The following is a 25,360-nucleotide window of genomic DNA, read 5'->3' on the forward strand; positions in this document are numbered from 1 at the left end:
GGCTGCATTTCAAGGTTAAAGGAAGTAGCTCTTGTGTAAGTCTAGAACAGTGGTTCTCAACTCTGACTGTATTAGATCATCTGGGAAGCATTTCAAAAACACTGATGTTGGAGCCCCACCCCAGACCAATTAAATAAGCACTTGTGGGGGTGGAGCAGGGGCCTCATATTGGTTTCTAAAGCTCTCCAGGTGTTTCTAATATACAGTCAGTGGTCGAGAGAGCAGTGCTTCCGAAAGTCTAACGCACGTTTGAATCATCTGGGGATCTTGATAAAATGCAGATTCTGATTCAGCAGGTTAAGCGGGCTGGAGAGTCCCCACTTCTAACCAGCTCCCAGTTGATGTTAATCCAGCTAGTCCCAGGACCACACTTGCAGGAGAAGCTCCAGAAGGTGCTCTGGGATTCTGGTCACTCACTGGTTACTCGAGCCAGAGGCCTGCAAGTTACCTCTCTCCTTCATCCTCTCCTCATCCCTAACCTATTGCTCATGGTCATCAGGTCTTGTCAGTTCCATCCCAGTGCTCCCTGCAGCTCCCATCCTCTCCTGATGGCCTGGTGCAACATCTTCTTCCATCCTGTTCGCCCACCATCACTCCCCATCCTGGCTGTGTCCTCTGCTAGACTGCTTCCCAATGGGGCTTCCTCAGTCCTTCTTGCCTCTGCCTATGCTGTTTATACCCCGTAAAAAGCTCTTCAGTCCTTGACCCCTCTCTTAAGAGACCACAGCATCTCTGGAGCTCCTCTCTGCCTGCACTAATCTATGACGATTGTCTAGGAACAGCATGTCCTTCTGGTTCATTTCTGCGTATCCAGCGACCAGCTCAGTGCCTATCAGGCTCTCAATAAATAGTTGCTGAATTTAACAAACAAAACCTCAACTCCGAATGAGCAAGGCCAAACAAAGACCGCAGTTGCTCTCCATCCGAACAAAATGAACATTCCTTCGAGATTATGCATCGGGCTTTAAAACTCTCCACTGGAGAAAAAAAAGTTGGTCAAACTTAACAAAGTAAGTACTTATTTCCTGTCTGGGTTAGGTGGTTTAATAGGGGTTCAAAGAAAGCGACGGGACAGGAATGAAAGGATGGATGCTGGCAGCAGCTTGGAGGTCTGCTTTCAAATCTGGGCTCGTCCCAGTAGGGGGAAAGGCGAGAGCTCCGGGACAGGGTGAGAACAGCCGACGGGGAACCTTCCGGGGCCCTGAAGACGGTCGGAAGCGCGGGGAAGCAGGCAGGAGTTTGGGAGCGCGAACTAACTTGGCGCGGAGGGAGGCGCCGCACGCTGCAGCCGTTCAGGTTTCGCGTCTTCCGAGCGCCCACATGGGCCGCTGGCTTGGGGAAGGGGGCGGGGGAGAGGGAGGGCAGGTCCGGAGCAGAGGGGGTGGAGGAAGGGGGAGACCGAAGGAAATGAGACAACCTTTTCCTCCCACTGACTCGGGCTCCTCCAGCGTCTGCGGGGCTCCGCGCGGCCGCCCCTGAGCGCCGCGGCCGGGACCCCGCGCCGCGCCCCGCCCCGGCCCCGGCGGCTCCTCCACTGGGATTTCTCTCCGAGGCGCCAGGGCCAGCCCAACCCCCGAGCACCGCCTTGTCGCGTCCTTCTCTCGGTGATCGGCTCCGGGTACCCCGGCTCGGCCCCGCACGCCCCGAGCGCAGCCCCCGGAAGTGCGCGCCGGCGGCCCCGGCGAAGGTAAGCGGCGCCGGAGAGCGCGCCCGGGGCGCAGGGGCTCCAGGCATCCCGAGGGAGGCCCCGGCTTCCCCGGAGCGCCCCCTCTTCAAAAACACCCTGTGCACTTCTGACCTGAAGCCGCTGCATTGTTCCCCACCCCCTGCCCAGGTGTTGCAGGCTGGGTCCCCCAGGGGATTCTGTTTCCCAGCGCTTTCTTTATTGCCTCCTCTTCCTCCTACTTTCCTGTTGCTTCCCTTGCCCGCCGCGTCTTTTTCTGGATCCAACAACTCTCAATTCCCTGCTTCTGCAGCTTGGCTTCGGAGAGCAGGTCCTTTCCAAATCTCGGCGCCTCTCTCCTTCTCCGCCTCCAGGAGCAAAGGCTGTGCGGGGCGGCCCGAGGCAGTGACTGGCTTTGACCCCGGGCCTGCCGGGTGCGGACCTCCCTGAAATGTCCTTGGTTCACATTGAACTCAATTACCTGGCTCCTTTCGGAGGCATCCAGCTCGCAACGCGCGTTTGGCGACCCCCAGGACCCCCAAATGAGAGGGGATTGGGGAGTGAAAAGGCTGTTGGCGCCCCCTAAAGCCTCAGTGGGACGCTGTGCTGATGGATAAGGGCGCAGTCAGCTCCTCGCTTACTCAGTCCTGGGTTCCCAACGATTGGGGGGGAGGAGCACCCCGCGCGGGACGCACATGTGGCGTGGAGGTAATCAGGAGGACTCAGAAGGAGAGGAAGGCCAACCACATCGTGCTGGTTTGCCATTATTTGCTCTTATTAACTGGCTGAGTTCTCACATCAAGCTTCTGCCTTAATATTCCTGTTTTACAAACGGACAAAATAAAATGCAGAGAGGTTAAGTAAAGCGCTTAGGGCACCCCAGCTAGGAAGGGGCCCAGCCAGGGTTTGGTTGGGTACCAGGTGGTTTGTACCACACATCCCACGTCCAGCCCTACAGAGGTTTCCTCTGTCCAGTCTGAGCGGGAACCTTCCACCTCGCAGCTCGTGCCACAGGAGACGAGGCTTTTTCCATTTTGAGCCAATGCATCTTGATTCTGTTCAAATCCAAACGATTTATTTAGTACCTACTATCCTCACAGTTCAGTGGCAAACACTGAGGTTTCACCTTTGAACTTCACTCATCCTCCCCCGTCATCCAGTCTGTCACCAAATCTGTAATTCTGCCCCGGAAGGCTGGCTTGAGTCTCTCTCTCCAAAAGGCAGTTAAGCTCGATGGCTAAGAGCCCAGGCCCTGGAGCCAGACCACCAGCGTTTGAATCCTGGCTGAGGCCTTTCTGTACCTTTTGCGGCTGGATTTCCTCATCTGTGAAGTGGGATGGGAGGATGTCAAGCAGGGGTTCTTAACCGGGCTTTCGATTTTGCCTCCCAAGTGACATCTGGCAATGTCTGGAAACATTTTTGGCTGTCCACATGTCAATGGGGGGGATGCTGTTCATCTGGTGGGCAGAGGCCAGGGATACTGTGATGCACAGGACATCCCTCACAGTAAAGAGTTATCTGGCCTCAAATGTTAATAGTGCTGAGGTTGATAGTAGAGTGTATCAGTTCATGAAGAGTGCTATTATTCCCAACTCGCATCCTCTTATCTGTTCCAGTTTGGCTGATTATACCAGTCTCTGTCCCCAAATCTTCCCTCACTGCAGTGCCAGAATTCTGTTGATAACACCGCAGCAGGCCACACTGCTACACTCTCTTAATACCCTTCTTGGCCCCCCAGTGCTAACAGAAGGGATGGGAATCTACACGTGTTTTACAATCACCAAACGTAGATCCTGTACATATGAAAGTTCGAGAATCACTGTCTTACGCAAGCTAGCCTCTGATGTTGGCTCACATGGCTGTCCGTGATTGGCCTCAACTTACCTTCCCAGCCTCAACTTATGCCACTTCCTGTATCCGGCTGCCATACCACTCAACTCACTATTCTTTTGGTCTTCTAGATCCTGACTTTTTGGAATGCCTTTCCTCCTCCTTGACTGGCAAATTCCTCATCATTCTTTGAGGCTAGTGCTTAAGTCCCCTTCCGAGTGAAGCATCCTTCAGTTCCTGCACACAGTTCTGTTGATCCCTGCTACCTTCTCCCCCTTTTTTTCTTTCTTTCTTTTTTTTTTTGAGGAAGATTAACCCTGAGCTAACTAATGCCAGTCCTCCTCTTTTTTGCTGAGGAAGCCTGGCCCTGAGCTACCATCCGTGCCCATCTTCCTTTACTTTATATGTGGGACGCCTACCAAGCATGGCGTGCCAAGTGGTGCCATGTCCGCACCCGGGATCCGAACCGGTGAACCCCAAGCCGCCGAGAAGCGGAACATGCTAACTTAACCGCTGCGCCTCCGGGCTCCCCCCCCCCACCTCTTTCCTTTGATACATCTCTCTTGTAGTGTTGACTGCACTGTACAGGGATCCCTTGCTCGTCTCCCCACTGGTCTCTGTGCCCCTAGAACCCAGCTCAGTGCTGTGCTTATGGTGGTGCTTAAGCTTGCGGGCTTTGGAGTCAGGCTGAATCCCAGCTCTGCCACTTATTAACTCCGTGACCTTGAGCAAGTTGACTCAGTCTCAAAGCCTTATTGGTAAAATAGGAAGAAATAGTCTGCTTGCTCTGCAGACTAGTGTGACTAACTAATGGGATAATAATTGTTCATCTGAATACTGAGTGTCTACTCTGTGCCAGGACATGGCTCAAGTTTAGCATTTTATGTTTTTTCTCATTTAATCCTCATAATGACCCTCTAAAGTTAGTACTGATATTACTCTATTTCTCAAACAAAGAAGTGGAGACACTGAGAGGCTAAGCACTTTGCCCAAAGTCACACAGCTAATGAGTGGTAGGGCCAGGATTCACACAGACATTTGGACGACAGAACACTCTTTACACTGTGCACCTAAAGGGCTTAGCCCCGCGTATAGTAAGTGCTCCGGAAACATGAGCTGAGGTTGGTTGTGTGCATTAAGAGCTGAAGTCTGTTGGGTTTTCTACCTGTACCTCACTTGTGATCTTAAGACTGTGCCATTATATTTACAACTCCTGTTCCTTTCCTTTTCTCCTTACCTTGCCCCCAGCCACAGAGAGACAGGACATTGGGGTCAGTCCCCTGTCACAGTCCCGGGTCAGCACCAATGAACCTGATGCTAAATGAAGCTTTAAGGGTGCCTGGTTATAATGAGAACAGCATTAGCTCTTTGGGTGTGCAGCGTGGAGTCAGCACACCTGCCGGAGGAAAGAGGTGCAGATGTGGGGTCAGGAACTACCTGACTCCAGCTTTGTCGTTGCCGTGTGCACCTCACACATAAATATTGGTGAAGTCAATCAATGAATGTGGGGTGGATGGATGAATACCACCAGCTGGGTCTCCCCCATTATACTCGATCAGATGCAGAGTGTGCATTCTCTTCAAGTGTTATGAAGAACATTTATATATAAAGGGTAAAGCTTGTTAAGAGAATTTAATGGCCCAGATGGGGTTTTGGAGAACCAGGTTTGGAACCATTCACTGACCCCTGTGTGAGTTGTGTGTGATACCGGGTACTAGGTTATGGCTGATCACTTCACCAACTTGGCGTCTTTGATTTCCCTGAATGTAGCCCTGGCTTTGAAAGCTGAGCCCCCTCCTTGCTGGTCCCTTGGCCACTTGCTCTGGAGGCAGACTGCCTTGTGCAGATCCCTGCACGTTTGTGGACTCTGGCTTCCTCCACAGCTGCCCCGCACAGCTGTGATTCCCCTGAGTTTGTTTATTTTGGCAGATTGTCCCCAAAACTTCAGTGAGATGAGGTTACCTGGTATGTGCACAGCCTGGAGGTTTTATTAGGGGGTCACAGAAACGCTCTAGTAAGGCTGCTTTTGAGGGTGGAGCGTGGGAGAACTTCCGTGTCCGTCAGTCTGTCAGAGACCTTTCGGAGCCCCTGTAGCACTGCCTTCTCCCTGCAGCCCCCAGACTCTTACTGCCTCCTGGCATTATCCCCTCTCCTCAGCTGGTACATCTGAGAAACGGATCCCCAAGGTTCTTTTTTTTTTTTTTGAGGAAGATTAGCCCTGAGCTAACTGCTGCCAATCCTCCTCTTTTTGCTGAGGAGTTCTGGCCCTGAGCTAACATCCATGCCCATCTTCCTCTACTTTATACGTGGGACGCCTACCACAGCATGGCTTGCCAAGCGGTGCCATGTCTGCACCCGGGATCTGGGCCGGCGAACTCAGGGCTGCCGAAGTAGAATGTGCGCACTTATCTGCTGCACCACCCGGCCGGCCCCTCCCCCGGGGTTCTAATTATAGCAGTAAAAGTCAGACCCAAGATCTTTGGGGCATCAGTTGCATTTTCACAAAGGCTTTTAGAGCCTGGTCCAGAAAATAAACTAGCCCGGGGGAAGGTCAGGCCCAGTGCCAGATGTTCAGACCTCTGATGTCACACATCTTATTGGCTGCCATCTTGGGTAGCACCTCCTAACTGACCAGCAGGCAGATTCCTAATGAAGCTGGTTCCTGCTTGTGTGTCTGGTTCTAGGGAGAGACACCTCACCCTGTTTAGGTCTTGAGCTGTGTTCTCGTGAGATGACTCTCCATTGTTTGACTCTATGTGAAATCCTGTTCAGTGCTGTAAGGGCCATCTGGTCTAGATTAGACTAGACTAGAGCGGTGATGGCATCCTGAGGTGTTACGTGGGGTTGGAATACACAGGGGGTGAGTTGCTCTGTGCTGGGTGCCAGAGACACAAACATGAAGAAGACATGATCCTTATTGTCAAGGTCACAGTCCATGACTTGTGATGGACATGTGAACAGGTCATCAGAGTGTTAGGTAGAATAACAGAGATCTGAGCAGAGAGCTGGGAATTAAAGGAACCAACCACTGTCTCTGACTGAGGAGTCAGGAAGGGCTTCAGAGAGAAGAGGATGTTTGAGCTGGGTCTTAATGGAGAAGTAGGAGCTTGCTGGGTTTGGGGGGACTGGTGATCATGGGTGTTACAGACAAGAAATTCCACATACACAGCACAGAGCCAAGAAAGGGGCTGGCAGATGCAGAGCTGAGCTGTGTGGCGGGACTAGAGAGCTGGAGATGGGCCTGGGGAGGTGACTTTGACTTTTCAGCAGTCACAGTGTCTCCCTTGGAAGACAATGGCATGGGCATTTAAAACCTAGGTGGGCTGAGCTCTTTGGTGGCTCTGCCTCCTGTCTCTGCTGGCATTTTTCCTCTTGGGAAACAGTGGAACCAGAGCCCTGGTGTCAGGGGAGGGACACTGTCTCCAGAAAGCAAAGAAACCACAGTTACAAACAAAGCTGCACTTGGTAGTTGTGGGTGGTTGTTTTGTTTTCTTTTCAAAGCCCTGGCTGATGAACCATGCAGAGGGCCCCTCCCGAGTCTGGGCCTTTGAACATTACCTTTAGAGCATCTAAAGTCTGTATGAGTTGCTAAGTAATTGCTAGGTTTCTCTGGGCTTAGAGATGGAGGGAAAGAGGGAGGGTTGAGGGAGGGAGGTAGAGAGAAAGAGAGAAAGAGAGAGAGAGATTGATCAGATCTGTTTTACATAAAATCCAGCATGTGACTCAACAGATCAGCTGTCAGCACTGACGGTTTCCTGGGAATCGAGTTCATATGTGCAGTCCTTCTCTTTGAACCCAAAGCTTTTTGCATAGCCTTCACCATAGGTGATGGGTTCATATGCTTGTTGATTGGATGATCAATGTAGGTACTTCTGTAGGTCATCCCGAGATTTCACTCACTTGTTCACCACTTAGTGACCCCTTGGCACGTAAGAGGCATTTAATAAGTGATAAATGAGTGAATGAATGCCCTCGCATGAAAGTCACATCCCGACCCTCAAGATGCTCATGGCTTGAATGGAGAGACAGACAAGAAAACAGACCAACACAGCACCGTGGACTGGTGTCGTGACAGAGAAGATATGGGTGCAGAGGAAGACACAGTCCAGCCAGGAGTCAGAGAACGGAGGCAGAGGGAAGGGTGGTCTCCTCTGAGCATCCTCCCTCTGGGGAACATGGACCCATGGATGGTTCCTAGTGCTGGATTATAATAGTAGCACCCAGAGGAGGTGCCAGAACCCATGCTGAGGGCTTCCCATGCCTTTATTGGATTGATCCCCACAACCACCCTCAGGGGTCAGTATTAGAGGAGGAATCAGGGTCCTACCCACAGCTAACAGGCAGACGTGGGATCAGATCCAGGCCCCCAGGCTCTGAGCCCTTCACCAGGGCCCCAGACAGTCTCAGATGGTCATATTATCACCAAAGATGCTTTTAGAAAATCTGCTTTGCAGAAAGGAAAGTAGAGGTGTGTGGGCTGCTGTGGTCTGGGTGGGAAAGGCCATTTCCTCCCTGTTTTTCCCCCTTTCCCTTGCCCCTGCCTGACGTCTGAGGCCTTGCCCTGGGTGGTTGGCAGCTCTCTGCTCTGGGGGTCGGCACCTCTTTCTTCTTCCTCTGGCTCCTCTGTGATCCCCTGGCAGCTTGCACTTTGTCCTCCCCAGTGAGAGGTGGTGGAAATGCCACTCAGCAGAGAAGGAACCATAAACTTGCGAGGAAAAGAAGGCTTTTTACAAAACACCTGCTGTAATTTAAGCCTCTCCCCGTTGCCCTGTGCCCTCCTGCCTGTGTCACTCAGAAGAGTAGTAGCTGCAGGGAACAGACTTCAGGGGATCTGGTTTCTGCACGGGGACCTCTGATCAAAAGCCCTGCCTAAAGCCGTCTTCCCTTGGGCACCTACACAAACACGGCTGCCTTGTCCTTTTACTCGCTCGTCTTGTCAGGACAAGACAGGCCATGGCAGCCCATGGGAAGGGCCTCTTACTGGAAGACACGCTCAGGACTTTCCTGCAGCTCCCTATCCTGTGTGCCGCTTGGCTGAGCAACCTCTGGCAGCAGCTCCCTTCTTTGCTGCATGAGATGCAACCATGAAGCTGTGGGTGGGTGGAGTGAGCGCTGGAAGGGCAGTCAGCACTGCCACTTACCTGCTGTGAAGGCTTGGTCCCTTAATCTCTCAGCAGGTCACTTATGCGAGGGCAGAGTTGTTGGTCTGGAAATTCTCCAATGTTGGACCTTGTTGATGTCACAGCAGGTGCACTGCAGGGACTCATGAAAAGATAGACACAAAGTCTTGGACATTTAGACTCTGGAAAAGACACACATAAAAGGGAAAAGTCCCTGTGGATGGGCTTGCATGCTCACAGAGATAGCTTGGTGGCCTTGGCGTGTCTGCTCAGGTAAATCTGTCAATGTTTACTGACACCCTTGTGTGCCAGGCACAGTTCTAGGCCCTGGGGACACAGAGATGGACAAGATGCTCTTCTTGTCCAATAACCTCAGCAATCCAGTGTGGAGACAGGGGAATCAGAGATAGTAAGCAGCATTTTGCTGTCCATCTCTCATGAAGGTTAAGTTCTCTGAAAGCAGGACATCTGTCTTCTGATTCCCAAATCACTGGAGCCTGCTGTGAATGCTGGCATGTGGTAGGTACTCAATTAATGACTGTCGCACCACTCGAAATGCCGTGCTAGAGGCAGTCACAGAGTGCTAGGGGCGTCCCGAGGAAGGACACCTCAGCGCAGCTTGGACAGAAAGTGGATCCAAGAGGACATGTGTCTGGGAGGCTGAGATGGAGGCGCCCAGGCTGATGGCAGAGGGACCATCTAGGCAGAGGGACCGACGAAAAGTAGAGCGTGGCCAGGTGAGCAGGTGTGTGTGTGCTCCAGGAAAGGCAGGGAGACAGGTGTGACTGGAGAGAAGGGAGGCAGGTCTGGAAATGGGCAGTGACCACATCAGGAACAGCCTTGCTGGAGAATTTGGATTTTATTCTGAAGGGGCTGGGAACTACTGCAGGATTTCACGCAGCGGAGAGACTGGGCCACAGTTTCATTGTAAAATAGACCCCTCTGGCAATAGAGTGGATATTGGAGAGGGTTAAGACAGGTGGCAGGAAGACCAGGTGGGACACCATTGCACTTGAAAGGCTGGAAAAGGCCGGGGGTTTGCAGTCAGATGGATGTCAGACGACATCCCAGCCGCACAGCATCTTTGTGTAACTTGGGCCACTTATTAAATGTCTCTGAGCCTTTGTCTTCTCATCTGAAAGACTCTAATTCCCCCCTCGTGGATGGTATGGGTTGTGGTCAGGATTATGTCCGATGAAGTATGTGACGTGTCTGCTGCAGCGATTGATCCATAATCACCATGTGATAATAGCGGCCAATATTCTTTTTAATATTATTGTTGCTTATTTATCATCCAGGTGAGAAATAATGAGGTTCTATCCAAGACACTGGCAACAGGGGTGGAGAAGTGGGCACAGACTCAAGAAATACTTTGGCAATAAAGTCAACACAATTTGGTGACTGATGAGGCGGGGGAGTAAGGGAGGGGCAGGAGGCTGGGATGACTCCGGGGTTTTGGCCTGGGCAACCAACAGGGAGGATAGAGAGGCCATTCATTAGGAGAGGGCATGGGTGGGGAGGAGGAGGAGAAGGAGGGAATGGCCTTTGCAGAAAACGACGATGAGCTCAGTTTCAGACAAACTGAATCTGAAGCATCTTGGGGGTGAACAGGGAGACGTGTCTAGTGGGCAAATGGTTTTGCAGGTTTGGCAGTCAGAAGAGTATTCTTAAAAAAGATGCACATGCAAACTTTTAACAAGAGGTGATGAAGTCAAGTCATGGTGTGTCTCAGTTGCTCAAGGAGAGTCTGGAGCATGGGAAGAGGAATTATAGTGACTACTGCTTGTTGAGTGTGTACTGTGTGTTCCAAAGATTTTATGTGTATTAATATCTCTTCTACAAATGAATAAACTGAGGCACAGAGAGGGTGAGTAAATTGCCCAAGGTCAAACAGCTCTAAGTGATAGACCTAGGATTTTAACCCGGGCAGTCTGTGTCAGATTGGCTCTGGGGGTGGGGGGGCCGTGGCTAGCGTGTAACACTGACCTCTGAGGGAGGGAAGTAGGGGGGCTAGTGAAGGCAAAGGGGGAGGGGCTGAGAGGTGGAGGAAATGAGAGACTGGAATGTGGAAGAGGAGAGTTTCCAGGAGGGAGGAATTGATATCATAAATGATGTGGAAATCCACTAAGAAAAGATTTGAAATATCCATGGATTTGGGAGTTAGGAAGCTATTGATGACTTAGTGAGGGGAGTTTGAAAGGTGAGGTGGGTTGAAGAAAAAAATGTGAGGTGAGGAAGTGGAGATACCAAACATGGGCAATTCTTTCCAGAAGCTTGGCTATGAAAGTAACAAGAGAGGAGACAGTAACTAGAGGTATTAGGCAGAGCAATGTTTTGGAGATGGAAAAGGCCTGTTAAGGCGTATATGGGGGAGGGACGGAGCCAGAGGGGGCCCTGCCGAGTGGCCACAAGTGTGCTATGCACACTGGGAGAAGTATCTCCATGCTCACTTTCTTTTTCCACACAGATTTTAAATATTTCTCCCTGTGTTCTGGACAGCTTCCATGCGGATGGTTGGAAATCACTAAAGAAGCCCCTGATAGATGTTTCAGAGCTTCACCTTTTATTGGGAGTAGAGAAAATTTCTTTCATAATGACCCTCGGTGAATCTTCACAAGTTGTGAAATCCAGACCATATCAAATTCACGTACAGTATTATCATCCACTGAATTTGTCTTCGAGGTATTCTCTGAGAGAGTGTAATGTGCTGGGGCTCCACATCATGCACGGGGAATTGGTATCTGCTCTGTAGACACCAGGGCAGTAAGGAGGATGGGTGACAGGGCAGTAAGGAGGAAGAAAAGGGACTTGGAGCGTGGTGGGGGTGGGTGAGGGGAGAGGAGGGAACACTGGCTTTGAACTGGACATGAGACACTTGATCCCCTGAGCAGAGGGAGAAGTGGTTGGAGATGAAGGTAGATCTGGGAAGGAGACAGAGAGCTGCTTGGGTCTTGTAGGAAATGGAAGGCACGCTATAAGGAGGTTTGCTGGGGCAATGACCTTCTGCTTAGAAAGACCCTAGATGATTTGGCTGCTGCCATTTCAGTTCTTATTTGCAGTAAAGGCTGACATTTCCTTATGAATCCTTTGTTGCCAGGCCTAAAGGACACAGGTCGAACAGGCTCTGAGAAGATATATTTATCTAGAGCCAAAGACGATCTCTGTGTTTTAACACATAAGATTCTTTTGTTGTTCAGATGAGAGGTAGAAACCACAGAGGGTTAAAAGCTTGACTTAAACAAGAAATTCAGCTTTGCTTGGTTCATGGTGCTGACATCCCTGAGGCTCAGGGCTAGAATTAGAGTTTGGCTGCCAAGTTCATAAATTTGCCTCCGTTGAAATGGCATCTTTGCTCTTCTTGGAAACATGTCGGTGAAACGCACACACCTCCACAGAGGGCCTTTGTGGATGGGGCTCTCCCAAAGAGACGCTGACGCTGTTCAGAATCAGAAAGGCCACACAGGAATGGCCTTGGGGTATTTTTTTTTCCCACACGAAGCAGCAACTCAGCTGAATTATTTGCTTGATCTTGAGCTTTGGGTGTCAGGAAAAGTGAACAGTACATCTTTCAAGAGTCACATTTCAAGCTTGAAGTTTCCCTTGGTGCTGGACACTGTGCAAGGCAGGGGAGGATCATTCCTGCCTAACCCCCTCCCCACCCTGTCCTGCCCAGGCCTCTCACCTGGATGTGGGCATGGTGCAGAGGGCCTTTGGCTGGGTGTGGGTGTGATGGACAGACAGGACACTATCCTTAGGAACAGAGAGAAGAAGCCGCAGGAGTCTTTTCCATCTTTCCTCAGTAGACAAGGAGGAGAGGGTGTCCTTCTCCAGGAGGGCGCAGCTAGGACACTGTATGGGTCAGTGCAGACGTGAACTCCATGATATAATCCTGCATGTGGCTTTATTCCAATTCCACGGGGTCTGAATTTGCTCTCATGGGAAAGGGCTATGTGAAAGTTCTGCATTGATTCTAAGAATGAGTGAATAGAGCTGAATACATGCACCAAGTATGTACATCAGGTTTATCAGTGGTGCTTATGCCCATCCAACCTTTTGGACCATGGAGGTGCCAGAAGGGTCTGAGAGGCAGTATCTGGTGTGCTCAGAAAGTAATAGCTTTGATATCTTTGCTTCTTTCATTTGTATTTGATTTATTAGTAAAAGCATTTTTTTCATTAATCCAATCATTCATTCATTCAACAAATTCAACAACTACTATGTGGCTGGCTCCAGGCCAGGTGAGGGTGATGTGGTGATGAATCCAACAATATTAGTTCCTGCCTTCTTGGGGCTCACAGCTGTTATGGAAAGACATTAAATAAATAAATACGCAGAGAAATACATGATTACAAACTGTGGTAAATGCAATGATGGAAAAGAAGAGGGTGGTTCAGGAGAGAACGAGAGAGGATAGTTTAGACTGGAGGCGTCCGTGAGGAAGACAGCTGTGTAGACCCATGTCGACTATATACAACATGCCATTATTGGTGGGATATCACTTCTGAGGAAGGAGTCCCTGACCCTTGGGTAGGGCTGAGGAGCAATTCTGGAAGGTTTCATACAAGAAGGGAGATTGAGGAAGAATCTTGGGGAATAACGGGGAGGTTTCTCTGTGGAAAGGGAGTAGGGGTGTTCTGGGTGAAGGGAACCTGGTGTGTTTGGGGGCCTCTGGTTCAGCGAGGATGCAGTTCAGGCTGCACATGGGGGAGTAGTGAGAGAAGAGCCTGGGAAGATGGGCAAGGGCCAACCCACACAGCTTAGACTTTATCTTCGAGGCAAGTTGCTGGAGGGAGTGACGAGCTACCAGGGGGAGTGTTCTAGAACAAGTTACTAAGGGTTTGGAAAACTTTTTTTGTAAAGGACCAGAGAGTAAATATTTTAAGCTTTGCAGGCCATATAATCTCTGTTGCAGCTACCCATCTCTGCCACCGTAGCGTGAAAGCAGTCATAGATGGTATGTAAGTGAATGAGCAGGGCTCCATTCCAATAAAACTTGACATACAAAAGCAGACAACAGGTCGGATTTACCTGTGAGCTGTAGTTTACCAACCGCTGCTCTGGAACAATAATTCTGGTGGCTCAGTGGAGGTTGGGTTGGAGGATGGGGAGGGAATGGAGGTGGGGAGGCCAATTAGGAGCTGTGGCTTTAATTCCGGGGAACTAAGGGAGGACCGCGGCGAGAAATGGTTTGTGACACGCTCCAAGGTGAAACTGACAGGACTACATGCCCAATTTTATGGGAACATGTCTAGTTGTTTCTTCAATGCTCAGTGGACTGAGTCTCCCAGTGAAGAAAAAAAAATCTCAGACATTCTGGACGTGTGACTCAGAGCCACGTGCACATCCTGGGAGGTCACCTGCTGGTCGCGGGACACCAGGCTGGGTGCATTAGGTAGATTACCTCAATGTTAAGCATAATTCTTAAGAATTCTTAAGAATATTAAGTTGCATTTCCTATTTTCCAGACTGAAGTTTAGAAATGGTTCAGCCGTTTGCCCAGAGTCACGTAGCTGGTGAATGGTGGAGCTGAGATTGAAGCCAGGGCTGGTGTCAAAGCCTGTGCCATTCCTAAAATGTAGAGTCTTCTCTCCTCGCCGGTGCAGCTCCCTCCTCTCTCTTCTCTCTCCCTTGTAAGACCCGTCTAGCCCTTTAAGGTTCTCAGTTAGTCTCTGGCATAGCAAGGACTGGACCTGTGTTTTAGCTGCAAAAACCGTTAGGTGTGAGATTATTTTTCTGAGTTTGACGAAGGTCATGCAGTACAACCCAGACCTGGACTTAATCACTGTAACCCGATGATTTCCACATGTTACATTATGGAGAAGACAGTGTGGTATTGGGTTATGGATTCGCGAATCTCTGAATTTAACTGTCCGGATGAGAACATGTTCATCTAATTGAGGTAATAGTATCAGATGAGGGAAAACTTGTAAGTTTAAACCCTGGAGATCAAGGTTAGTGCCTGGAAGGACAAACGTGACAGGTGTGGTCAAGGAAATCAAGTCAGTTACCATTCTCTGTCAGGTTGTCTAGTGACCCCACTGATCATTAACTTAGTGTCTGTCCAGGTTCAGATACAGACAGTCTCTGCACCAAATAGTTTAAACAGGACTTCAGAGACAGAAATATCCGAGAGCAAATGAATTATCTCATGGGTACAGCAGTCCTTGTAGCGAGATCAGTTGGCCAGGATGGGGTCACATGGTGAATGGAATGGCAAAGAGACCTCCATGATTGACGTGGATCAATCACGTGACCCACGCCTGGGACTGGGGAGGATGGACACACAAACAAGAGTGGGGCTCTTCCAGCAAAGAGGAAGGGAGAAGGTCTGTTGGGGAGATAATATCAGTGTCTACCACAGTTGTTCATCTGTTTTGACTACCAGCCTGCAGTGATTTCCGACGGCTGCCATAACAGAATACTACGAACTGGATGGCTTAGAACAGAGATTTATTATCTCACAGTACCGGAGGCCAGAGACGGTCTCAGCAGGGCCCTGCGCCCCCCAAAGGCACTAGGAAAGGATCTGCGCCTGGTTTCTCCACTGGCTTCTGGAAGTTTTAGGCATTTTGTCTTCTCCGTCTGTCTCTTGACATGATCTTCCCTCAGTGTGTGTCTGGGTCCAAATTTCTCCGTTTTATAAGGACACCAGTCATATTGGATGAGCTCATCTCAACTTGGTTAAACCCGCAAAGGCCCTGTTTCCAAATAAGGTCACGTCTGAGGTAGGTCAGGTTAGGACGTCAACATCTCCTTTTCAAGGCACGCGATTCAATCCATAGTACAACCCTTTCCGAGGAGGAGTTCAGGACTGCTTCTCAGACCGAGGTGACTGAGTGGGACTCAGTCCAGATCCCACTCCAGTATCTTCATCTGGTCATTTGTCTGTCCTCTTCCTCTCTATGCTGCTTGGGACATAGAGGTTCTGTCGATTGACTCATAGTTGATTACATTTCAGATGGTTTCCTGTTGTAACTTCCCAGCCTCTGCCCTTCCCAGTGTTCTCCAGCCCACACTCACTGCATTTGCCTCTCCTTCCCCTTCTGTGCACTTTGCTCATCATTCATTAGTTCATATGACAGTAACTATTGAGTTTCTGTTGCATTCCAGAGACGACACTAAGCTCCGAGGATGTAAAGATGAAAAAGGTGAAAAACACAGTTCCTACTCTCAGGGAGTTCTCAAAGGAGGCCACATGAGCAAAGAGTGTGAAACAATTGAAAAGGAAAGTGTGCATGGAGATTCTTGCTGTACTGTCCCCAGCATAGGATCCTCCTTGGCTCCCTAGTGCTGACGGGAGAGTCCAATCTGCCAAGCAGAGCACCCCAGGCCATTTCAACAGCTTCATCTCTTACTGTTCCTTTCCTTTCACTTTGTGCTACAACCGTTTTAATCCACTTGCTGTTTCCCAACTACACAGTTTTCTCTCAAATCTTGTCTTTCTCTAGGAATGCTGCCTCTGTTGGAATGTGCTCCCCCATTCCCATCCCCAGCTGTTACCCGCTTGATTAATCCTAATTCTTCTTTGAGACTCATCTCTGGGCCTCCTCTTCCAGGAAGCTGACCATGACCCCCTAGTCTCTCCTTTGGGAACAGTACTCGCCTCCCCCAAAGAGACACTGCCTGAGGCTTCTCTTCCCAAATCCAGTGTCTGGTATCATGCCTCTGTTAATAGGTGCTTAATCGATAAGTGAGTGAATGAATGAATGATTCCTAGGCTGTGCTTTGCTTCTGCTCTCCAGGCTGCACTCTTCTTTTGGCCTCCTTCCCTCAAGATTATGTATCTGGTGGGGCCAGCTGGTGGTGCAGCGGTTAAGTGCGCACATTCTGCTTCTGCGGCCCGGGGTTCGCTGGTTCGCTGGTTCGGATCCCCGGTGTGGACATGGCACCACTTGGCACGCCACGCTGTGGTAGGCGTCCCACATATAAAGTAGAGGAAGATGGGCATGATGTTAGCTCAGGGCCAGGCTTCCTCAGCAAAAAGAGGGGGACTGGCAGTAGTTAGCTCAGGGCTAAGCTTCCTCAAAACAAAAAAAAGATTATATATCTGGTCACCACTACTTCCTACCACAAGTCCAGAGACCTCACTGTTCGTGACGTACTTTCTGATAGGCTGACACCTCAGCTATGCTGGCCCTCATGGTCAGTGGTCACTTATGGCTGCCCCCTGGCCATCATCTCTTTGGTCTGCTCTACTTCACACAGAGAAAGATCTGCTTACTGGCCTGTAGGATGATGGTTCTCATAGGAAAAACAAAACTCCCTCCATGGCCTTCCCTGTTTCTCCATTTCTGAAGTTCCTCCCTCTCCCAATTCCAGGAGCCAGGGACACGCATTTCTGCTTCATTGATTAATTCAACAAGCCTTTTTTTGAGCCCCAAGTTTGTATCTGGGGCTATGCTTGAGGCACATGAGTTTTCATCTAGTTTCGGCCATTCTAACCAAGAAGATCTGTTTCTTTAACTCCTTCCTGTGTAATATATTGGGTTTCTCCTATATATTGAATGACACAGTAGCGTTCAGATTTTTTTTTGCCATTAAACTTCTTCAAATGAAATCTTATATGAAATATCAATGAGTAAAACACAAGAAACCAATATTTTGTTGTGTAAATTATCATTTTATTTGATAATTCTAATTTGTAAGATAAGTTAATTAATGAAAACAATGAGACTGTTATATGACTGTGAAATTTGAAATTAAGCGTTTGGGCTGACAGTTGCAGCCTCATAGCATCCTCGCTGTCAGTGCATCCCTGTATTTTTTGTACTGGCTGTACAGTGTACAGCCTTGAGAAAACTGTGATGGCTAGACATTGGGAGTGATAGCACTTAAACAGGATACCTTGCAGACTCAATTTATTCTGATTAAAATGACCCAGAAACTTGAAAGGACTAAGAAATACAGGAAATATAGGAATATAGGAAAATTTGGTTTTAATGTTGACTCACTAACACTATGTTATAATTGTTTGTACTTAATTATAAGGGATCTAATTGAAAAGAACAGATGAATAGGTTCTTCATCCGATTTATATCTTTGTTTGCCAGAAAATCCTTCCCCAAAACATATTGTGCCATGTGAGATGTTAATTATGTTATTAAAGTTATTTTCAGAAACTTCAGTGCCTGTTTCTCCCTAGTAATCACTTAAAGCCTTTAACACAGCAGAAAACATTTAATTTGGCATGTTGAATCCAAACTTCAGTTGTCCTTTTCATCACTGACACTTTATCAGCTCTAGGAGTCATGAGAACAGCATGGCCCTGCGTGGCTCAGTTTTTCTTCTTTGGATTTTTGGTTTTTTGGTTTGTTTGGAGTTTTAAAAGCCTGCCAAACACTGTGAGGATAAAACAAACACTAAAGCTACAAATATACTTACCACGGTGCCACATGTGATGTGGTCACTTATCACTGTCCACTTTATCATTGCCTCTTTATAAGAGTGTGCACTCAGTGGGTACCCTGAGTCTTGGCTGGCATTTAATTGAGCATGGCACATGTGAGCCAGGGTGGTGATAATGCACTCGCTTATACAATTTTACAGCAAGAGAAGACTTGCTTGGATCTGAATTGTTAAAAGACATTTTTGGAACTACAGCTTTCCTAATGAAGGACATATCTACATGTGTTCAAACATATTCATGATTTTGGCAAGAGAACTTTTATTCTGAAGTGGGTGTGAGTCTGTTAACCTGTAGGTCATAGAGTCTGTGATTTTTCACATTTGACGTATTACACACTTGAGTGTGTCTGTTTGCAGTTTAAAAAACATTGTAAAAAATGTAATTTAAATCAAACATTTATAAAACTCTCGAAACAAATAGGCTGAACTCCACTGTATTGGAGTAAGGTGTATGACAAGTGTGGTTTCAGGGAAGCTGCAGAGCTGGCTTGGGAGGGCCTCCCTGTTACGATCACATAAGAGTCTGCCCAGCTCAGGGCTTTTCACCTCCCAGGTGCCCAGCAGTTTGTCTGAGCTGAATCGAATTGGCCAAGAGCAGATCCAGTGTGGCTGTGGGACCAACAGCCCCTGGTCAGGGGCCATCCCCAAGGATCCACACAGTTCCCACCAAGGAAGGCTGGCACAGCCCCTATCTAGAATTTCCTTTTCCTCCAGCTCCCCGAGGGACTGCTTGGGCTTCCAGACTCTCTGTAGTCAGGGTATGTGGTCCGCCCTTCTGACTTCCTCCATCTGGTGCTTATACTGTGGATTTAACAATAGTAATGGACTTAGAAGTCAAGTTGGGACCAGGAGGCCAAAACAGAAAAGAATCAGAAGGCCAGCAATGCTTCTTGTTCCCATTTACATGTTCCTTGGTTGGGCGTTATCTCTGTGAGTTCTTCCCATTCGCAGACTGTTCAGAAATACTGGACTTGGGAGGACCCACTGGTGGTAGACTGAAGCCTTTGCTTGAAGAATACTGGTTAGGAATAAAATGGCAGGTGGATCACCTTTTTTAGTGGCCTAGATTAAGGATCCACAAGTCTTCCAACATGTCCTGCCCTGCTTGCAATTCTAGAGAGAAAGCCACATGGGATCCGATCAGACTTACTCAAGCACATGTTGGTGTGAAATTCTTTTCATGCCCGGTGTGGTATGAATGTTGTGATTCTGTCTGACCACTTCCTAAGAGTTTCCATGACACTTTCTTCTTTCTCCAACTGACACTGGCAAGCTAGTTTTCTCCAGGGTCCAGGTATGGGCCTTTCCCTCTACATTCCGGTATTCTTTGTCAGGGTTAACTCATCTGTATTCATACTTCAGCTGATGACTCCCAAACACCTGTAATTATCACTCCAGGATCACAGCATGACTCCCATCTTCCTTTCCAAACTTATTCCCCCAAACTTCTTTACATTTCTTACAAGCTGGCCAAACCCAATGTTCTTGGATCTCCCTATGCCCCCTCCATGAAGGAGAATCTGATGAAAGACCCCTATTCTCAAAGGGCTTATAGCCTAAGACAAAAATATAGAAAGCATATGCTTTTATTGTATGCAAAATAGTGGCATGTGGGATTATGGGAGTCCAGAGGAAGGAGCAATTATTTGAGCAGGGGAAGATTCTAGAATATTCTTGCAGGAGGTGATGTGACATGGATCTTGAAGGATAGGTAGGACCCAGAAATGCAATAATGTAGAGAAGTGCATTCAGCAGAGCAAAGCCCAGAGGTAGACCCGCATGGGAAGAGTACAGAGAAGAGAGTGATTCCATTTGCCTGGACATTGGGCTGTATTGGAAAGGATGGGACCAACCCATGAAGGGCCTTGGTTTACAGTCTCACACTTTAATTTTACTCCGTAGGTGACAATTTTAGAACAGAGGAGTGGCATTATTAGAACACTGTTTCTGAATACTCTACCTGGCACTGGTGTATGATATTGGGATGGATGAGAAGAGAAGACAGGAGCTCCTGAGTTAGGCGAGTGGTAGTGGGGATGCAGAGTTACAAGGGGCATGAGAGAGAATTTTCATGGCAAGGGAGAGGAAAGATCTGTGATGACCCCACGGTTTGAACCTGAGTGATTGGGAGGCTCAGGATATGTGAAGACTGTATTAAAAAGAGGAAGTAGATTGGTGGGGGCAATGAATTTAGGACACGTTGGGCTGGAGAGATTTCTAAGGATCCAGGTGGAGACTCCCATCCTCCTTCATCCAACCTTAGTGTTCTAGACTCCCCTTTCAGGTCAGGGTGGTCTGGCTTCTTTCCCTACTCCTCCCAGCTGGTAACAGCCCCACTTTGATGCCCAGGCTTATCTGACTTCAGCAGCAAATCCTTGAGACCTGACCCTCTGGGCACAGATAACAGGGCGTCCATCCTGATGGGCTGACCTAGGGCTGATCCTGAAAACCTTGCTGCTCATCTCCAACCATGTGTTCTGCCTCACAAGATCAGCTTTTGCTTGACTCCTTTTCAAATTCCTGTCCGCTTTGTGATGGTCTCACTCGTATAGGCCTTCCTGGGACAGAAACCCTGCCCTCAGACTGGTGCCAGGGCCCTGATATTCACAGACAGAACCCGCAGGCTGAAAGCTAGTTTTTAAAGATAACTTCCTGAATTGTCTGTCTGTTCCATCAACCTAGGGGACACCTTGTGGCTTCTGGTCATTAACCATTCTAAGACCATAGGGTTGGCTCAACTCTTGTCTGCAGGCCCAGTCCCCAGTGCCCGTATTGTCCTCAGGGATGGGCCCTGGCCTTCTCCCCAATCCCGGGTGCTCCTTCAAGTCCAGCCCCACACCTTGCCAATAATTCCAAGAAATTGTGAGATGTTCAACAAGTACACAGCACACTCTGACCTTGCAGTCACCTGGGACCTTTGATGAAAGCATTTGCATCCTGCCTCCCAGGTCTTGAACATTCCTTTGGATTCTCACCCCTCCCTCTGTCTTTACCCTGGTTGTCCTTCCACCACTGGACGCCTGACCTTCACACTACGCTGGAGGTCTTTGGACTGGTGCTGGTTTTTCCTGTCTTGGTTGTTTTTGCTGCTGGTTGCACCTTGGTTCTGACAGTGCCATCTTCCATTTCCATGGGAGCTTCCTTTGTGCTTATGGTCTGGGGACTGCCGAAATAAACTGCAACTGGGGAGAAATCTGGGAGCATCCAGAGCCTCTGTGACTGATTTAGTCAAACATCTTCAATCACTTTCTTCTCATTCTGAAGACTTCACATGATTAAAACCATTCCCAGCCAACACTAAATAAATTTTGCACATGCTGCTTGAATTACTGTACAATCTTACCCCAGTGTGGCTTTCTTAGAGATTAATATTTCACTGAAACTATTCCTCTGGGTAGACTGAAACCAGCAGCTGTGGAAACTCAGCATTTCGTTTATACAATGAAACTTTAGGACTGGGCTGCTTTTCACACGTCTCAGATATGCTGCTCATTTGGAAAAAAAATAAGCATTCTTGGCAGAGTCCCTGTGGCATGAGCTAAACATCTCAGCTTGTGTTTCTGTATATTCAGATATAAAGTGATGAAAAAATGTGGTTCTAAATGCCCATCATATGGCATTAATGCATAAAAGTTAGAATTACCATTTGTTGAGCACCTACTGTGTGCTAGGCATCTTACATGCTCTGCATCCCCACAAACACCCTGTAAGTGGTCCAGCCCTGGGTCTGTTTGCCTCTGATTCCTGCTCTGCCCTGGATGGCAGGGACCTACCTAGAGGCTGTGTTTCTCAGGCTCAAGGGTGCTCTGGCTTCCCGCTAGGTTTGGCCAATGGAGGCACCAGTGCGAGATTGGGGGTAGAGGAAAGGAGGAAGTCAGAGTATATCCTCCCTCTCTCTCCATCAAGCATCTTCTCCAGTAGTGACCATATGTCCATGGTTCCAGCTCGCACTGTTTGAGACCTCCGTGGTTCCAGATTCTTCCTGATGACCCTGGCTCCTGGATAGTACTGCCTCCTCCCTTTGTCCCTTCAACTGCCTGCCACTCGTTGTTGCTGATCTCTGGATTATCTCATGGTCCTGTCCTGTGTGACCTTACTGCAACTAATTTTGTCTTTCTAAAGTCATACCAGTTTGAGAAGATCTTTAAACTCTTGACTTTGTCATCTATTGCAGGAGTCTCCACATTTCAGCTTCTCTAGCACCTTCAACCCATATTTCTATCTTTATCACTGCAGCCAATTCCCTGCATTAAATTCCTTCTGTTGCGAATACTTGAAGAAGTTTCTGTTTCTCTGCTTGGATGCTGATTGATAAATTGAAGTAGGAATCATTAGCCTCATTTAAAGAGGAAACAGGGAGTCAGAGAGGTTAACTAACTTGTCCAGTCTTAAAGATAGGAAATAGTAGAGCTCAGGTTTCAACTCAGGCCTGATGAATCCTGAACCTTGTGCCCTTTCCCGTACATCAGCCTGTGTTCTGTTTACTGGTTCCACAGGAACCAAGTCTAATTTCTAATGTATAATCTTTTATATTCTGGAAAAAGAAAGCTCTCATGATCTTCCTTCTCCAAGACTTGCCTAGATGAAATGTTCTTTTCCCTTCGACTGTTCCTTATGAGAGAATTGTGAATTTCTGCTAATATCCTGGTGAGGTCCTCTAGATTAGTGCTTCTTAAACTTTAATGGGAAGATTATGATTCAGGATGACTCTGGAGATCATGCATAAAAATTCTTTTTAATTAGACTTTTTTTGGATGTAAGTTCAGATTTACAGGCAGTTGTGAGAAGTAATTCAGAGATCCTATGTTCCATTTAACCAGTTTCCACAATGATAACATCTTGCAAAACTATAGTACAATATCACAACCAGGATATTGACATTGATACCATCAAGATACAGAACATTTCCATCACCACAAGAATCTCTCTATTGCCCTTTTATAGCTACAACCACTTCCCTTCTGACCCCACCCCCTCCTTAACTCCTGAAACCACTAATTTGTTCTCCATTTCTATAATTTTGATGTTTCAAGACTATTATATAAATTAAAACATGCAATATGCAACCTTTTGGGATTGAGTTTTTTCACTCAGCATAATTTTCTGGAGATTTATCCAAATTGTCATATGTATTAAGTTTTGTTCCTTTTTTCTTGCTAAACAGTATTCCATGGCATGGATATACCACAGTTTGTTTAAACATTGACCCATTGAAGGAAATTTTGGTTATTTCCAGTTTTTGGCTATTACAAATGAAGCTGCTATAAATATCAGTGTGGATTTTTGTGTGAACATAAGTCTTCAGTTCTCTGGGATAGATGCCCAGAAGAAGTGCAGTTGCTGAGTTATATGACAGTTACATGTCTAGTTTTTTGAGAAACTGCCAAAGTGTTTTCCAAAATGGCTGTTTCATTTCACATTCCTAGCAGCAACGTATGAGTAGTTCAGTTTCTCCACATCTTTGTCAGTATTTGGTATTGTCCCTCTTTTTTAGTTTAGTTCTTCCAATAGATGTGTAGTGGTATCTTATTGTGGTTTTAATTTGTATTTCTCTAGCGACTAATGATATTGAATATCTTTTCTTTTGCTCATTTGCTATCTATGTCATTTCTTTGATGCAATGTCTTTTCATGACTTTGTCCTATTTTAAAGGGATTGTTTGCTTTTTTTACTGTCGCGTTTTGAAGTTTCTTTATGTATTCTAGATACTAGTTGCTTTAGCAGATATATGATTTGCAAATATTTTTTTCTACTCTATAGCTTGTCTTTTCATTCTCTTAACATAGGGGAAATGTTTTTAATTTTGGTGGAGTCCAAATTATTAATTTTCCCTGTTTTGGATTGTGATTTTGGTGTCACGTCTAAGAATTCTTTGCCTAGCCCTAGGTCCCAAAGACTGTCTCCTATTTTTTCCCAGAAGTTTCATAGTTTTACATTTTGGTCTGTGATCCATTCTGAGTTAATTTTTATATAAGGTGTGAGGTTTCCTTCAAAGCTCACTGTTTTGCCTATGGATGTCCAGTTGCTCCAGCGCCATTTGTTGAAAAGGCTGCCTTTCCTTCATTGAATTGCTTTTGCGTCTTTGTCAAAAATCAGTTGGGGGGGATTGGCCCCGTGGCCGAGTGGTTAAGTTTGCGCGCTCCGCTGCAGGCGGCCCAGTGTTTCGTTGGTTCAAATCCTGGGCGCGGACATGTCACTCCTCATCAAACCACGCTGAGGTGGCATCCCACATGCCACAACTAGAAGAACCCACAATTGAGAATATACAACTATGTACCGGGGGGCTTTGGGGAGAAAAAGGAAAAAATAAAATCTTTAAAAAAAAATCAGTTGGGCATATTGGTGTGGGTCTATTTCTGGATTCTCTATTTTATTCCATTGATCTGTGTGCCCATCCCTCTGCTATAATACACAGTCTTGTGTATTGTGTAATGTAGCTATACAGTAAGTCTTGAAATTAAGTAAACTAATTCCTTCCACTTTATTCTTTTTCAAACTTGTTTTAACCATCCTAGTTCCTTTGCACTTTTATATAAATTTTAGCATAATCTTATTTATATCTACAGAAAATCTTACCGGGGAGTTTTAATAGGAATTGTGTTATACCAGTATATCAATTTAAGGAGAATTAGCATCTTACTATGTTGAGTCTTTCTATCTGCGGCCATGATATGTTCCTTCATTTATTTAGATCTTTGATTTCTCTCCACAACATTGTGCAGTTTTCAACAGTCTAGTTTTGTGCATGTTTTGTTAGATTTATGTCTAAGTATTCCATTTTTTGAGCAATTGTAAATGGTATTGTATTTTTAATTTCAGTAATTCAAGTTCACGTGTTCATTTTGAACTAGTATGTAGAAATAAACTTGATCTTCATATGTTTTGTATGTTTATCTTGCTTGTGACTTTGCTTAATTCACTTACTGTAGGATTTTTTGTTCTTGCTGTCTGTAGATTCCTTGGGATGTTCTCTGTAGACCATCTTGTCATCTGCTAACAGGGACAGTTTTATTGCTTCTTTCTGATCTGTATCTGATCTACAGTTAAGACATCATTTTTCTCAGGCTGCTTTCAAGATTTTTTCTTTGTTTTTAATTTTCAGAAGTTTAATTATGATGTGTGTTGGCATGGATTTCTTTGAGTTTATCCTGTTTGGGGTTTGCTCATCTTCTTGAATTTGCAGGCTTATGTCTCTTGCCAAATTTGGGGATTTTACAGCTATTATTTCTTCAATTACTTTTTCAGTTCTGCCTGTTTTCTCTCCTTCTGGGGCTCTGATGCCATGAATGTAAGATCTTTTGTTATAGTCTCATGGGTCCCTTAGGCTCTGTTCAATTTTCTT

General features: G+C 47.1%; 1 protein-coding gene across 1 annotated transcript in view; it reads left to right on the top strand.

Moving 5' to 3' along the window:
- The first annotated feature begins 1,077 nt into the window (after positions 1–1,077).
- EVA1A (eva-1 homolog A, regulator of programmed cell death) overlaps positions 1,078–25,360 on the top strand; it is a 56,201-nt gene continuing 31,918 nt past the window's right edge. Inside the window, exons 1-2 of the mRNA XM_046661829.1 lie at positions 1,078–1,296; positions 1,449–1,687. Coding sequence (XP_046517785.1) covers positions 1,078–1,296; positions 1,449–1,687 — 458 coding nt within the window. The remainder of the gene's footprint in view (positions 1,297–1,448; positions 1,688–25,360) is intronic.

Source organism: Equus quagga, chromosome 5 (genome assembly GCF_021613505.1).
Source record: "Equus quagga isolate Etosha38 chromosome 5, UCLA_HA_Equagga_1.0, whole genome shotgun sequence".
NCBI lineage: Eukaryota > Metazoa > Chordata > Mammalia > Perissodactyla > Equidae > Equus > Equus quagga.